The sequence below is a fragment of the Setaria viridis genome, chromosome 7 (genome assembly GCF_005286985.2).
Source record: "Setaria viridis chromosome 7, Setaria_viridis_v4.0, whole genome shotgun sequence".
In the NCBI taxonomy this organism is placed as follows: domain Eukaryota; kingdom Viridiplantae; phylum Streptophyta; class Magnoliopsida; order Poales; family Poaceae; genus Setaria; species Setaria viridis.
In genome coordinates, this window is record NC_048269.2 from 1,973,012 (window position 1) to 1,987,985 (window position 14,974).

Below are 14,974 nucleotides of genomic sequence, written 5' to 3' on the forward strand. Positions count from 1 at the left end.
TGTGTGTGTGTGTCATCCCACTAACTTTGTCTTTCATTTTATGTAGGATGCAAATTCAGAGGTGCTGCCGAGAATTGTACTTCAATGTTGGCTTCATGGACCCAACACTTATTAACCAACAGATGATACTGGATCAACCAAAGTCTACATTGGATCATATTATAAATTCTTGGAGCAACATAATTACAAGAATTACATACTATTGCCTTACAACTTTATGTAAGTGTGGGTACTGTCTATTTTCGATTTCCTTTCTTAACCTAATTAATGTTAGTTAGTTCTAATATGAACATTTATGTACACAATTTCCACTGGATTCTACTTATAATTATCATTGATAGAAGCAAGGTTATTGTCTTCGATTCATTGTGGAAACCAAAGATAGAGTACCAAAAAATTCAAGACTTTCTTAACTTGTAATAATGTTGGACCTTTATCTCTATGCAAAATTTGTTTCTTGAATTTTCACCTAACACTGTATCATTCATTATTTTAATTCGCAATGCATGGAAACGATTCTGGAAGACCAACCGTGGTGAATTCAAATAAACAGTTGAATTCAATACCAATTTTCCACTAAAATGGAGTTTGCACATTTTGTACATTTTGTAACACGAATATTTTATAACTTGTTTTTTTCCACTAAAGTGTTTGAGATAGGAACAAGGGAATAATTTATGTGGATACTATGCCTATGAGCACATGTACCATTTCATGAACGACAAGGTGCTATCGGAAGATATGAATGTATGTAAAATAAACCTATTAATAAATATTCATTGTCTAGCTCCTTATATTTTAATTGTTGGTTTAACTTTCACATATTTCCAAATTACAAATGATGGGGATTAAGGACGAACTCCTGCATTAGGATAGGATTTTGGCAATCCAAGAAGCACTCCTAGGATTTTTGGTGGATGAGGTGATAAATCTCCAAGGTAAATTTTATTATGATGGACATTCAATTGCTGTACCAGAAGACTCACCGTGGGGAGGATCCTAAGAATTAAGGGGATAATTATTGTATATATAATAATTGTATAAATATTAGTTTCATGTGTATAATATATACTAAGGATTGTATATATAGTAGTTAATTAATATTATGCATATACTATCATGAGATATATATACAACATGCATACAATGCAATACAAGTGTATACGTATAAGTAGTGTACGCTAAGGATGTATACATATACGTATATATATAAGTGAAACAACAATTAGCATTAACATGGAAAAGAATCTAGGGAAAAAAGAAAAAAAAGGTATTTAGTCTACCAACCGGGACTAAAGGGACCACGTGCATGCGCTTGTATGGCGGCCCCTTTAGTTCCGATTGGTATTACCTACCGGGACTAAAGAGATCCAGGACTAAAGAGGGGGACCTTTAGTCCCGAATGATTAGTTCTGGTTAGATATTCGAGAGATATGAGGCTTACCAAGCGGGACTACAGCTCAGTTTTCCACTACTACTCGGTCTCAGAAAACAACAGCAGCCATGTGATCAAATCCATACCGGTGCTAAAACAAGGACTCTAGGGATACATTGAGTACCCGTGCCGGCCTCAGATAACTATCCGTGCCTCCTTTGTAGTGCCGGTTCTGGAAACCGGCGCGAATGAGGATTAATCGCTGGTATGGATGAGGGTTTTGCGGTAGTGCCACCAGGGTTCAAGTTCAAGCCATACATGTGACATACTGAAGATTCTCTTATATCTTTTGAAACTAATAACTTTCTCTCACCTACACCACTGATTTTTTAACTCTTGGAGCTTGCGCACCTTCTACAAGCTGCTCTGTCACATTTAGAGCCACCATCTTTTCTACAAGTAGGCATCCGAGGCTATGTGTCACCATGAGACCACAAGCTATGTGGAGGGTTGGGTTAACGAAGATAATAAAAAGGCCTGCGAACATTCACACTTAATTACAATTTACTCCCTTTCTACTTTACCATTCCTTTGCTCACACAATAACTTAGGTTACCTGCCTGATCATGATACACCAGATCCAAGCTTTCCATATAATTCACATCATACATCACATATGACTATATATGATAGCGCAGATATAACGATATACATTGCTCATACTTTTGTTTTCTGAAAAGGATTTTTATCACTTTCAGTCTCTACACCAAGAAAGTTCAGTCTAAACATTATTATTACAATATTCCAAGCAACCACGTAGGTAAAACAAACGACGACAAAAAACAGCACAGGAACATCCTCCCTTATTATGAAAGATAGATGAGCAGCAAAATAATACAATGACAAGGGGCCTCAAGGTGTAACAAAGCCCTCAATACCTATGCAGCACTGGAGTGTACACATGGGATGGCTCTCAAATGCAGGTCCAACTTTTTGCTTACCCCCATCCCGTATTTCTCAGACATGTCCATCAACTCTGGGCTCAGTCCATCAGGAAGCATCCAGTCAAAGTGGTAGAGAAGGTTTGCCAATGCAACCTCCAAAGTGGATGTGCCAAACATTATCGCAGGGCACTGTCGTCGACCAGACCCAAAGGGCGTGAACTCAAAATTTGTTCCTTTGTAATCAATATTGCTGTTCTCAAACCTCTCTGGATTAAAAGCTTCAGGGTTGTCCCAGTATCTTGGATCCCGAGAAATCGCAAATGCATTGACAAGTACCTTGGTGCCTTTGGGAACGTAATAACCCAATATTTCACAATCCTCTCTTGACTCACGGGGAACAAGTAGAGGGTTGGGAGGATGCAACCTAAGAACCTCCTTGATAACCATACGCATGTAGCTCAGTCCAACAAGGTCAGTGTTAGTGATGACACCTCGTGATCCACCTAGAACTTTGCGAACCTCTTGTTGTGCCTTTTCCATGGCCTCCGGCTTTTTCATGAGCTCCGACATAGCCCACTCCAAAGTGGATCCTATGGTGGTTGTGGCACCTCCAAAAATATCCTGGAAAATAATTGTTAGGTAGGTATGGTTTGTAAAGATAGAAAAAAATATATCTGTTGATACAAGTGTTCATCTAATCGGCCATCTAAATGGTGTTTAGATGGTCAACTAGGCCAATCATTATGGTTTAGGTTGTAAACATTCCATTGAACATAGTGGTAAAAAAGAGGGAAGAAAAGATTTAAATGACCTAATCGGAATGGAGATAAACATGACAAGACGGGCAATTTGTGTAGCCCGTCTAGTCACGTTTATATCCGTTTTGTATTAATATGACTATAGCAATGTTGGTTTAATAATCTAATTTTCTTAGGCCATCATCTCAAGCAGAGTCGATATATATACATCTCAACAGATGCCAGACCATTAAATAATTTCATTGTACATATATATGATTTTTTGATGGAATTTGATTAGTTGAAGCCGTGCAAATTGCAAAGGCAAGCTAGTAATTAATTTTCAAAACATAAACAGTACGGAAGGTTAAAAATAATACTCACAAACATGACAGCGCCTATAATCTCCGAGGTTAGAGGGAAAGTAAGTGAATCATCCTCCTGCAGCCTGAGCATCACGCCCAGCAGATCCTCTTGATCGGGGCTGCAGGCCCCATTTTTGGCAGCTTTGCGGCTCTCGATGGTACTCGCAATGATGCGCTGGATGCGGCCGTAGCTCCTCACGAGGCGGCGCTCGCCGATGCTCAGCCACCGCACCAGCCTTGAGGACGGGAAGAAGTCCACAGGGAAGAATCCGGACACCAGTTTGCTGACTTCGTCATACTGGATGACGAAGTCGGACTTCTCCGCGCACTTGCCGCCGAACATGGCCATGGCTACGAGGTCTGGTGCTAGCGCTTTCACCTCCTCGCTGATGTTCACGACACCGGCTCTGGATCCGGCGGCGACTGATCGGAGGAGGCGGCCGACCTCCTCAGCCCTGATGGACTCGATGCGCTTCACCTGCGCGGCGCAAAGAAGCTCCATGACGACAATCTTCTTCATGTGACGCCAGCGGTCGCCGTAGGGGGCGAAGCCGATTCCCTTCCCTTTGCAGCCGACGATGTCGATGGTGACGCTGGTCGTCGGCCGAGAGCAGAAGGCGAGGTCGTGGGTCTTCATCACCAGCTCCGCCGCCTCGGCGCTGGATACCACAAGGGTGGGAACCTCCCCAAGCCTGAGGAACATCAGGGGGCCATGGCGGCGAGACAGCTCCATCATTGTGCGGTGTCCGAGGCCGCCCATGACGTGGTGAATGCTGCCGATGATCGGAAGGGTCCATGGCCCAGGCGGCAGTCGCTTCTTGGGCTTGCTTTTGTCGCCGGTATTGGATCTCACTCCAGGCTTTTGAAACCAAATGAGTACAAGAATTACTGTGGCTAGAGAAACAGCATACAAGGTTAAAAGCTCCATGGAACTCAGTGTTAACCAACACGTTGTCTTTCAGCTTAGTGATATGTTATATAGTACCTAGATAGCAAGATCGGATGTGCTGATCATTTGGTAGCTCAATCGTTGATTATTAGGTACTCCCCATTGCCGGCACCGACAGGATGGCTGACATCCACATGCAAAATAAAAATATGCAACATGATTAAGGCCATGTGTGCTTGGAGGAAATCAAAACATAGGAATACTACAAAACAAAGGGATTGGGTAAGGGCCTTGGGGTATGTGCTAAAACAAAAGGATTGGGGAATCAATTTGACCATCATTGACGAGAGCTCATCTTCTACGGCTCCGGCACCCCTTCTGCTGCCACTGCTTATCTCTGGTGGCACCACTACTGCCAAAGCCACAGCTCCCTTGCTAATCTGGCTGAATCATGACGCCCGAGGAGGCAGCAGCCTGTTCTACTGTTGTCCTCCGCCACAGCTGCGGGTGGCCTATCTTAGCCAAAAGCCACCCCCACCCCCACAATACTGAACCCCCAATACCCAAACCCTAAGCCCTGATAATCCAAACCAAGTTTCATTGGTGTTGGCTATCGCAGTTGAAGGACGCATGAATCTCCAATTGGTTCTACACTTAAATCATTTGGCAGATGAATAGCATATGCAAAACAGCTTCGCATGTACAGATGCTATTTTTATCTTGTAGAGACATTTTATGTTGTTTCTATGGAGTCATAGAGTCATTTTTCAATATGTTAGCTCTTTGAATTATGTGACATTTTTGAAGTATCCCTACATTTTCTAAGACAACTTGCAATAGCACAATATTGTGTCTCTATTGTTTAGATGAACTAGAAATATATTATAAAAATGTGGTAATTTTGTAGTGATAGATCTTCGAACTCAAGACCTCAAGCTCACACCAATTATTGCATATTTATTTAGTATAATTCTTATGAGTAGTGCCTCAATAATCTAAACAGTATCTCAAACTATGTTTTTATCGGGGTAAGGTCAAATTTTTAAGTGTCACAAATATGTCTCTAATATTCTATATTGGTATTTTACAATATGACTTAAGAAAATATCCCTATGATTGAAATGCCTAGAGTAGTTTCTCAATACATATGACACTTTCAAAAGTGTCACAAAATACGTTAAGGCATATTCATAAGGGCAAATCATAGAATGTCTATACAAAAGTGTCTCTAATTGAGGTTTAATTCAATCAGAATTAGACATTTGAAGTTTGCAAATAATAAAATATCATAAGCCAAATATGCATTGGTGCATATACAATTCTAGATTAAAGCATGGTGTGCCCCCAGTGGAAAAGGTCTTAGAAAAAATTAAAGAAGATTCTAAGAAGCAGGACTATGACCTTTGCCATCCCTAGCAAATCGCTACAAGAGAATGGAGACCTCCAGAGCCAAATCCTAGCCCACAAAACTTCGATGCTGTGTTGCCATTATTGGACACTACTACAAAAATGATTTGTAGGAGCACCCTGATTTTTTCTAACCGTGAGCGAAATTGCCACCCGCACCTACAAAACGGGGTTACTGTAGCATCCGACCCGTCCTTGGAGAACAATTTGCAGGGGCGGCCCATGGGCTGACCCACCCCTAGAAATGGGCCCTTTGGAAAAGCCCTTTTCGGGGGCGGGTGACGCTGTCACCTGTCCTTGAAAATGGCCCCATTTCTAGGGGCGGGTCACAGGGCTCGCCCCTGCAAATTCTTCCCATGCAAATGATGAATAATTATATTTCAGTTTTTTTTCTAAGATTTCTATATTTTCATTTTTTATACAAGATATTAGCATATTTATAAGATATTACATCGACGAAACACTTAGATGCACCACAATCTGATGAGCTGTAACTCTAGCTCTTAGAGGCAGAACACATCATGGATGTCTCGAAAATTGAAGATGATATTAGCATCCTCATTGAATGGAGGTCCGAACACATCCGGTGAGTACCGTGCCCGTATGGTTTTGAGCCCAAGTCTACATGCCCTCGTGTACCAACTGTGCATCCTTAGCATTTTACCTGAAACCAATGTGATTTCCCAATCCCGTATGACTCGAGGCACTACATGCGGGTCCACCTGTTGTTGTTGTGGCTGCTCTGGTAGGTCCACTTGTTATTGTTGTGGTTGCTCTGGCGGGTCCACTTGTTTATTAGGAAATACTACATGTGTAATTATATATTTAGTGTTCATTTAACATTTATGATAGTTTTAATTAAGTTGGCATGAATGATATATATTTTCATTAGGAAATACCTCAATCGGCGATGTCGCCCTACCCAACCAAGCAAATGACGGAGCCGCCGCTGACGCAGTGATCATGCTCTCGCATGTAACTTCGAAACGTCAAAGCAACCCCCATCGAGCTGGAATGGTAGCTACAAAATCCAGAAACAAGAATGAATCAGTTAATCGCGTACTAATTGAAACCAGCATTTTGTCATGGACAGGATACACGAACGCGAATGCTCCAGCCCAGTTCCTCGATGGCATCTGGGATCCGAAAAAAATGGGTCGCCTCCCTGACCAAAGAATGACGGGAATAGGATGGATTTATCACGTAACGGGTCAAAAAAACGAGAACCATACCCGTTACTAACTCTATACTGTGCGGATAGTGGAAAACATCGTGAGAAAGGAGGTGGGACTAACTACACGCGCATGTAGAAAGGATTTTCCATATATATATATTTTTCATTTTGTGAAATTTTATTTGCTATTCAGAGAGATGGATAGGACATGGATGTACCAAGCATGAAGAACGGATGCCTATCTTCTACAAGTACTTGTCGTGTTGGCTGGACTTTTGGCCTTAGGGTCCACCATGCTATCGATGATATGCAACTAAGAAGAATGTATTTGGTAACACAATTAGTCTCTTCCTAAAGACATCTTCCAAGACAAAGGATACCCTGAAGTCTAGCTATGAAGATAAGATAAGATTTTTACCCTATCGATGAGGGGAATGGAAGATATGAACTACCCCAGTTATGGTTACTTCTTCAACAAAATTTCTTAAAAGGTTATCGACGAAGAGGAATTGAAACACCTCCAAGAATTTATTGGGGAGACTATAGTGCAGCTAGAGATGTGCTTCCCTCCGAGATTTTTCAATATAAGGAACATCTCATGACTCACATGGTCGATTAGATACGACACTGGGTCCAATTTACCTACACTAAATGTGGATGTATGAGCATTTCATGTCAATTCTGCACAGTTGGAGGGAAAACCTTCATCGACAAGGATTTCAAAGATGTGCAACAAGCACACATTATAGCATCTTGCAACACCTCACAATAATATCATCTTTAGTCGGTCAACACTTGAGTGTGATTCGTGTTGAAAGTAATGGCTGCTCGGAAGATTGGATCATGAGGGAGCACAAGCGTCGATTGATTGCATGGTTGAAGGAATCTACTAAATAGGGAAACCATGGAAGATCAAATGATCAAAAGATTGGAAGCTGACCCATGGTTCCAATATACAGATCCTAGTCATTTGGTGTCGTTCGGTCAAACACCCAAAGGGTGTTGAAGTGGACGGCTATGGGCTCACAATTATCTCATGTAGTATGTAGTTTGAATCAATTATCTCATGTAACTGAAGCCATACTTTAAAGTTTCTACTTTCTTAACCCTTATATGTACTAAAATACTCTTGGCTTATTTTTTCCATGACCTATAGTTCATTATAACCTTAGTGTGGGAGTTTAATTTTTTTGTGGTGTTTTCTATTTTCCATGTTTTAAATGAATTTTTGAGAACAAAATGAAAATAATTTGTAGGGATGGTGTCACCCGCCTTGCTAATGCCACCCTATATAGGCAGTCCGCGCTAGGGACTTCGCCAAATTTTCAGAGAAGCGTGCGGGATGTCGTTAAGCTGCCGAAATTTCACCTCCCTCCCCCGCTCCGGCATTGCTCCCTTCCCCTACGGGCTACACTGCCGCAGCACCTCCCTGTGGTGCCTCCACTGCCGGCCGCAGCGCCATGCCTCCTCCCCTCCTCCCGCGGTGCCTTCCCATCGTGGCGCCTCCCCGTGCCACCTCCACCGCCGGGGCCGTGCCCCTCCCATCGCTGGTGCCACTCCTCTCCCCCGCAGGCTCCGCCACTGCAGTGCCTCCCTACGCCGCCTCCACCACCGGGCCGCAGTGCCGTGCCTCCTCCCCTCCTCCCACGGTGCCTTCCCATTGCGGTGCCTCTGGCCATTCCCCTCCCCTCGCAGCGGCACCTCCACCACCGGGGCTGGGCCCCTCTCCTTCGATGCGCGGGTCGCTCTCCCATCCCCGCGGTGCCTCCCCTCCCCGCGCCACTCCATCGCCAGCTGGGCCCTCATCTCCTCGCCGCCTCCATCTAGTACACCATCCGTTTTCTTTAATTTTCTTTTCTTTTCTTCATTTTGTACTTAGTGAATTGTGAAATTGTGAAATTGGAATTATGAATTGTACTTAGTAAATTTTGAAATTGTACTTAGTGAACTGTGAACTGTGAACTGTGAATTGTACTTAGTAAATTTTGAAATTGCACTTAGTGAATTGTGAAATTGTGAGTTGTACTTCGTAAAATGTGAAATTGTACTTAGTGAATTGTGAAATAGTGAATTTTTCCTTTTCTTTAATTTTTTTCATTGTGAAATGTGAATTGTGAAATTGGGAATGTCAATTCAATTTTAAATTTTGAAATTTGAATTCTCAATAGGGATGCATGCATGTGAATTGTGTGGCAAATTTAATTTTCAAATTGTATATTGTAAATAGTTGAAATTATTACATGTGAAATGGTAAATTGTATAATGCATGAGAAATAGTACATACAACTCCATGTGGAATTCTTTATATATTTATCACCTTTTAATTTATATGTAGAACACGTAAATGGATTCCTTGCCATTTATACACCAAAGGGTTGCATCGAATGATGGTGATGTGTCCCAAAATGAAATGGACCAAATTGCATCCCAGATGCCATCATGGGACGAAGCAAACATTCGTGGTTGGATCTGGGGATGAAGCTAATGTTGTAACTGAGATAGGAGCAGGGGCGTGGGTAGATGGCGTGTGGTAAGATCCTCTAGATCCACACCCTTGGCCTCCAAGAGAAGGCCATTCAATGGTGGATTTTGATTCGGATTACAATCTAAATCAAGTGAAGTAATGCTGAATATAATTGCCACCCAATATTTAGTGCACATTTTCATGTACTAAGTGCAATAACTTTTATTTGCTTAACCTTATGATTTGTGTAGATGGCTCCCATAGGAAGGATTAAACACTGCCACCGACCCCCTACCCCCCAAAGGAAGAACTTGAAGACAATGACAGCTTGGCTCCCGAAGCTAATACTACAACCTCTGGCAGTCAAAGTAAAAAAAATACGGTCAGCAAGGAAGAAACCAATACCCTGAAGGCCAATGGAGAGTCAATGTTGTCAGCCCAGCAGGAGAGCCCATAGACCCTTGGTGCGTTCATAGTTTTGGAACATAATATGAGCAATAATTAGAACAAAGGAGATTTTGGATCCCTTGATCTTTGATTGGTTATTGGTTCCTGAGGGAAGGAAAGAAGCGATGTGAAAGCATTTGAAACAAACATTTATTTTGCCTAAATCAAAGGAGCTCAGGAAACGCGTAAAGCATTATGCCAGGAAGCAGCTCGGTGAAAGTTTCCACCGATGGAGGGGTGAGCTGAATGACAAGTATGTCCAGAAGGGCCTAACCCCCTTTAATGGACACGGGAGCATCACACAAGCCCAATGGGATGAGTTCATAAGGCAAAAGACCTCTCTAGAAGCTTTAGCCCTAAGCTAGAGGAATAGAGAATTTGTGCTGAGCAACATACATAATGTTCGCCTTGGGCTAGGTGGGTACCGATGGAAGATCGATATTGAGACTCGTTATTGACACACTTTTACCCCTGTTTATCTTCAATAATGACATGAATTTAATACGTAAACTATTGATCACACCTAATAAACAGATCATTTTCACATGTGCAACATATTTTGGAGGATATTCTATTTTTGCAGGAAATTGGACCTAAAGGTATATTTTTGGATAAAGCCTGAAATAAGGAACGAACCAGACGAAGACGAAGGCCAACGGCCCCAGGAAGGGCCTAGGCTAATCGGCCTATAGGGTCCCAAGCCAATCAGCCTAGGGTCTCCTAGCCCCCGCTCGAGCTCGTTTTTGGCAAGCAATCCTCCAAGATGACTTAAGTGCTAAGTTTGTGAAGATATTGCAAGAATCAATTCGGGATCAAAGAGGATCCAGCAGAGATTTGGAAAGTTATCAAGGATCAATCTCATCCCGAAAGCTATCGATGTGCCAGGCCCACATGCAAGTGAAAATAAGACTCCAGAGCATCTAAGAAGACTTGGGATGAAGCAGGACACAAGAGGGCAAAAGGAAGGCCTAGGGCAATCGGCTTGGGGGTTTTCTTTTCCCCCTCACCTTCCAATTTTTGCCACGTGCTCCCCAGACTATAAATACCTTGAAAATCCTCCGAGCCCCATATCAAAGATGACGTACTCAACGTGAAGCAGCAGAGAAGCAGAAGGAGCTTGTGTCACAGCTCTTCGGATAGCTGAGGGCCGTGCAAGTTTTGAGGGTTAGCGTAGCCGAGCCCTTACTGGCATGATCACCCTACGAGGAAGATCACCCTAGAGTTCTAGAGCTAGGAGTCATCAAGATCAAGGTAGGATCCCGGTGGTGATCTCATGATGTACAATCATTCATGGTGAAATAATGGATATCTTCATGTTCTTCCCAATCTAAATATCTTCTTCTATGGTTTTATGCTCTTTCAGGTTTGCTTGCTTTTCAATCTATGAATCTATGATAGATTGCTTATGGTGTTCTTGTGGTCGTGGTTACTAGATTTGCATGCCTGATCTACCGATAAGTACATGTTCGTATGATCATGCCCTTAACCTGCTTGCACTGATAGAGAGGAACGTGATAGGATCTGGCTTGTGTAAGGATGGGTGTTTCGGGAGCTGGACCGGAGGTGTAGATTTAAAGATGCTTTTTACTAGGATCATATCTATGTTGCTTTCTATCCATGCTCAGAATTACAACATATGCATAGCCTAAGTTGCTGTTGATTGGTTATCTCTGCTCTATCTATTATCTTCTTGTACATGCTTAGTAGATTGGATGAATCTCTCATTAACACTAAGTTCATACTAACAATGCTAGTTGAAGTAGATCTTGTGCTATAAGGTCCACAGATTGATAAACCTGGGCGGAGTATTCTAAGGGAAGAGCTACAACTGATCCGTGCGCTTGCGGTTCACAAATTGGTATGCTAACTGCCGCCAACAAGATTTTTTGGCGCCTTTGCTAGGGAACTAATAGTCAAGTTCTAGTTTAACTATGCATTTGCAGATATAACTTTTTGTTCATGATTTTTCAATCTTTTCTTTTTAATCCTTTTCTTTTATTCAATCTAAATCAAAAGTTCAATCTAGTTCTTGTATATATGTGTTTGCTTTCAGTAACGCTAATAGGAGATGGATGGCTACCTCTGCAACAAACTAGAAAATTTTGTGGATGATTCAGAAAAACTTTACAGGCAAAGGAGACGTTTGGCACAAACAAGAAAGATGGAGATTGCTAAAGCTTCAGCTGTCAAGGAAGAATTGGAAGTGTCGGAAACATCATCATCATCATCATCATCATCATCATCTACTCCAAAGTTGACACCACCAGCAAGTCCAAGAGGAGTGCCAGTTGTGCTAGTCGCGCCAGTAGCATTGGAAGCACCTGCAATGGGAGATCAACCTGAACCAGAGCGTATCATCAGAGAGCTGTGCATCCCAAATATCACTAATTTACCTATCCATGACTGGGATGGCATTGGGCAACCATTCGTGATCCAAACTTCAACACTAAGGATGGTGCAGAGTTCACCTTTCACTAGCGAGGAGGATGCTAATCTTTATCTACAAGCGTTTATTCAGCTATGCAACACCTTCGATATGGCTAGAAGTTAACAAAGATCAACTTACAGCAAGGTTGTTTCCCTACTCTCTACTTGAAAGATTGCTTCAATGGTTTTATTCTCTACTGCCAGCAACAATTCAGAATTGGGATGAGTTGATGAAAGCCTTCATAGCAGAATACTATTCACCAGCCAAGACTTAGAACCTGAGAAGCAGGATAGCTACCTTTGTCAGTATGCTACTGAGAATATTGCTGAAGCTTGCGAGTGCTTCAATGACTACGTCTGCATAGTTCCACATCATATGTTCCCGAGGGACGATCTAGTCCATAAATTCTATCAAGGATTGACACCTACATCAAGGGTAATCATCAACGCATTGGCTGGAGGATTGATCATCGACCTCACCCCAACCCAAGCTTTCAAGTTATTGAAGAAGGTTGCAGATAACGATGCGTGGGTATCATCTGGGCGCCTATTCCTAGTTCAACCAGCTGTAAATTCTCAAGGTGTGTTGTAAGTTAGGAATGATCAACTACTTGAAGGAAATATCGACTCGCTGATGAGGAGACTGGAGAAGATGGAGGTAAAGGAAGATCAAGCTATAGACCTGAAGGCAGCTGAAGCAAGATCAACATGTGAAGAGTGTGGCAACTACAGCCATGTCGGGAAGAACTATCGAGGAAGCAAAGTTGCTAGACTACATGAAGAAGGGAGAGTGGTTTCTACCATCCAACTATTGGTATGGATAGAATAGGCCTCAATTCAATGCAAGCTCATCCATCCAGAACATAGTGCCTCTACGCATTTAGCTGAAGGAGTTCATGGAGGAGGAAGGCAAGATTAACAAAGACACTATCACTAAGTTCAAGGCTATGGACAAGGTTATGGAAAATATTGATAGCAAGGTGACGGAGGTCAGGAGTTCGAACCACCAAGTGATGAACATGATGAAGATGCTGGAAACTCAAGTTATGCAATTAGCTGGGCATTTTACAAGCAATGAAGGGAAGTTGCTGGGACAACCAAGGAATCTAGAGACAGCTAAAGCTATTCAAACTCGCTCAGGCAAAGAAATAGAAGATCCAGAATGTCCATCGGGAGCTAGGAAGCCTAAACCAGCTGCTGAAGTAGAGATGACTTCAAAGGAGAAGATACCTAACCTAGCTCCGAAGATTGAAACAAAAGAGTTGGAGTTTGAGATGGTTGATCAAGATGATGCCAAGATTTTGCCAGGAAAGCCACGCCATCGTCTAGGTAAAACTAACGAATAGTTTGAAAAAATTATTGAAGTTGTGCGCAGGTTGAACATCAATATACCATTGTTGGATGCATTACAAGTTCCAACCTATGCTCGCTACTTCAAGGATATACTGAAAAACAAGGAAGAGATCCCGCATATCACTACAGACCACATCAAGATGATAGAGGAGTGTAGTGCTACGATCGCTAATCAAGCTACTAAGAAGAAAAGAGACCCAGGATGTCCAACCATCTCATGTTCAATTGGAGCGTTGATGTTTGAAAGAGCATTATGTGATCTTGGCACAAGTGTAAGTGTCATGCCTAAAGCTGCATTCGAAATGCTACACCTGCTAGAGTCGGAACCAACTGCTATGTGTCTGGAGTTGGTGGACAACAACGTTCGCTACCCTGAAGGCATCGCTCAAGACGTACCTATGAAGATCGGGAATCACTTTGTCCCTATTGACTTTGTGATACTTGAGATGGGAGGAGGAGCTAAATCTGCACTCAGCCTGGGAAAGCCATTCCTGAAGACCGCAAGAGGAAACATAGACGATGGGAAGGACGAGATCAAGGTCAATATTAATGGCACGCTAAGCGCATTCAAGTTTTGTCCACGCTTTGAGGTGTGCAACATGATTTCTAGCAAGTATATACCACCACATCGCCGTGTGAAGTAGGAGGAGAAGAACAAGAAGGCAGAAGAAAGGAAGCCAGCGCAAGTTGTTGCTATTATCTAGAAGAAGGAAGAACACAAGCCTATAAAGACCAAAAAGATAGCCAAGACTATGCCTGCACTGAAGCCCAAGATGGTGTAGAAGTGGGTGCCAAAGACTGCAATGCTGACATCGAGCACTGGTTCGAAGTGAAGAATTGAGGAGTTTAGCTATGGACTATAAATGAAGCGCTTTGCGAGAGGCAACCTGATCATCAAGTCAAGAATAAGCTACTGGGAGGACAACCCAAAGTCATTTGAATTTTCAAGTAAGTTGCTGATTTTGCTACATCATACCTAGTAAACATTTAATAAGTGCAACCTTCGGTCAAGACAATTTTTGGAATTTTATTCGCTTAGTCATTTCTGTTCCTCTCTTTCTCAAAAACCAATTCCATGAGCCATCCAAAGTTTTATTTGATTTTTTGGAAAACCAGAACCAAATATCCACATCCTATCAGACTTTACATTGTGACCATGATGTTTAGCGTGACTTGTTCTTCATGATAAAACACACAAGTAGAGTTCACATTGTTCTTACTTTGTAAATGTTGATGCATGCTAGGACTCGTGTAACCCCAAGATTTTGGTTTGCTTAAACTTGAAAAATTATCAGTTTTCCTAGATTTAGAATTTTCTTGGCCATCTTTGATTTATTTCATTCAAAATTCCTCTCACTTTTAGCCAAAATTAGAACCTAAACCCACTAACCC

General features: G+C 42.2%; 1 protein-coding gene and 1 non-coding gene across 2 annotated transcripts; both read right to left on the minus strand.

The window, feature by feature from the left end:
- Positions 1-2,065: 2,065 nt before the first annotated feature.
- On the minus strand, positions 2,066-4,404 carry LOC117864986 (desmethyl-deoxy-podophyllotoxin synthase). Its single transcript, XM_034749050.2, has 2 exons — positions 3,441-4,404; positions 2,066-2,940 (listed from the first exon to the last, which is right to left on the minus strand). The coding sequence occupies exons 1-2, from the start codon at positions 4,347-4,349 to the stop codon at positions 2,314-2,316; spliced, it is 1,536 nt and encodes a 511-aa protein (XP_034604941.1). The 5' UTR covers positions 4,350-4,404; the 3' UTR covers positions 2,066-2,313.
- Positions 4,405-12,504: 8,100 nt separating this feature from the next.
- On the minus strand, positions 12,505-12,610 carry LOC117866060 (small nucleolar RNA R71). The gene has a single exon (XR_004642754.1). It is a non-coding gene; the product is annotated as a small nucleolar RNA R71 (small nucleolar RNA).
- Between the last annotated feature and the right edge of the window lie 2,364 nt (positions 12,611-14,974).

What these genes read in the sequence shown, in the direction of transcription:
- LOC117864986 (XM_034749050.2), bottom strand. Translation starts at nt 4,349, where the DNA reads ATGGAGCTTTTAACCTTGTATGCTGTTTCTCTAGCCACAGTAATTCTT. An exon ending in TTATAGGCGCTGTCATGTTT is followed by an intron (nt 2,941 to 3,440) that starts GTGAGTATTATT and finishes ATTATTTTCCAG; the next exon opens with GATATTTTTGGAGGTGCCAC.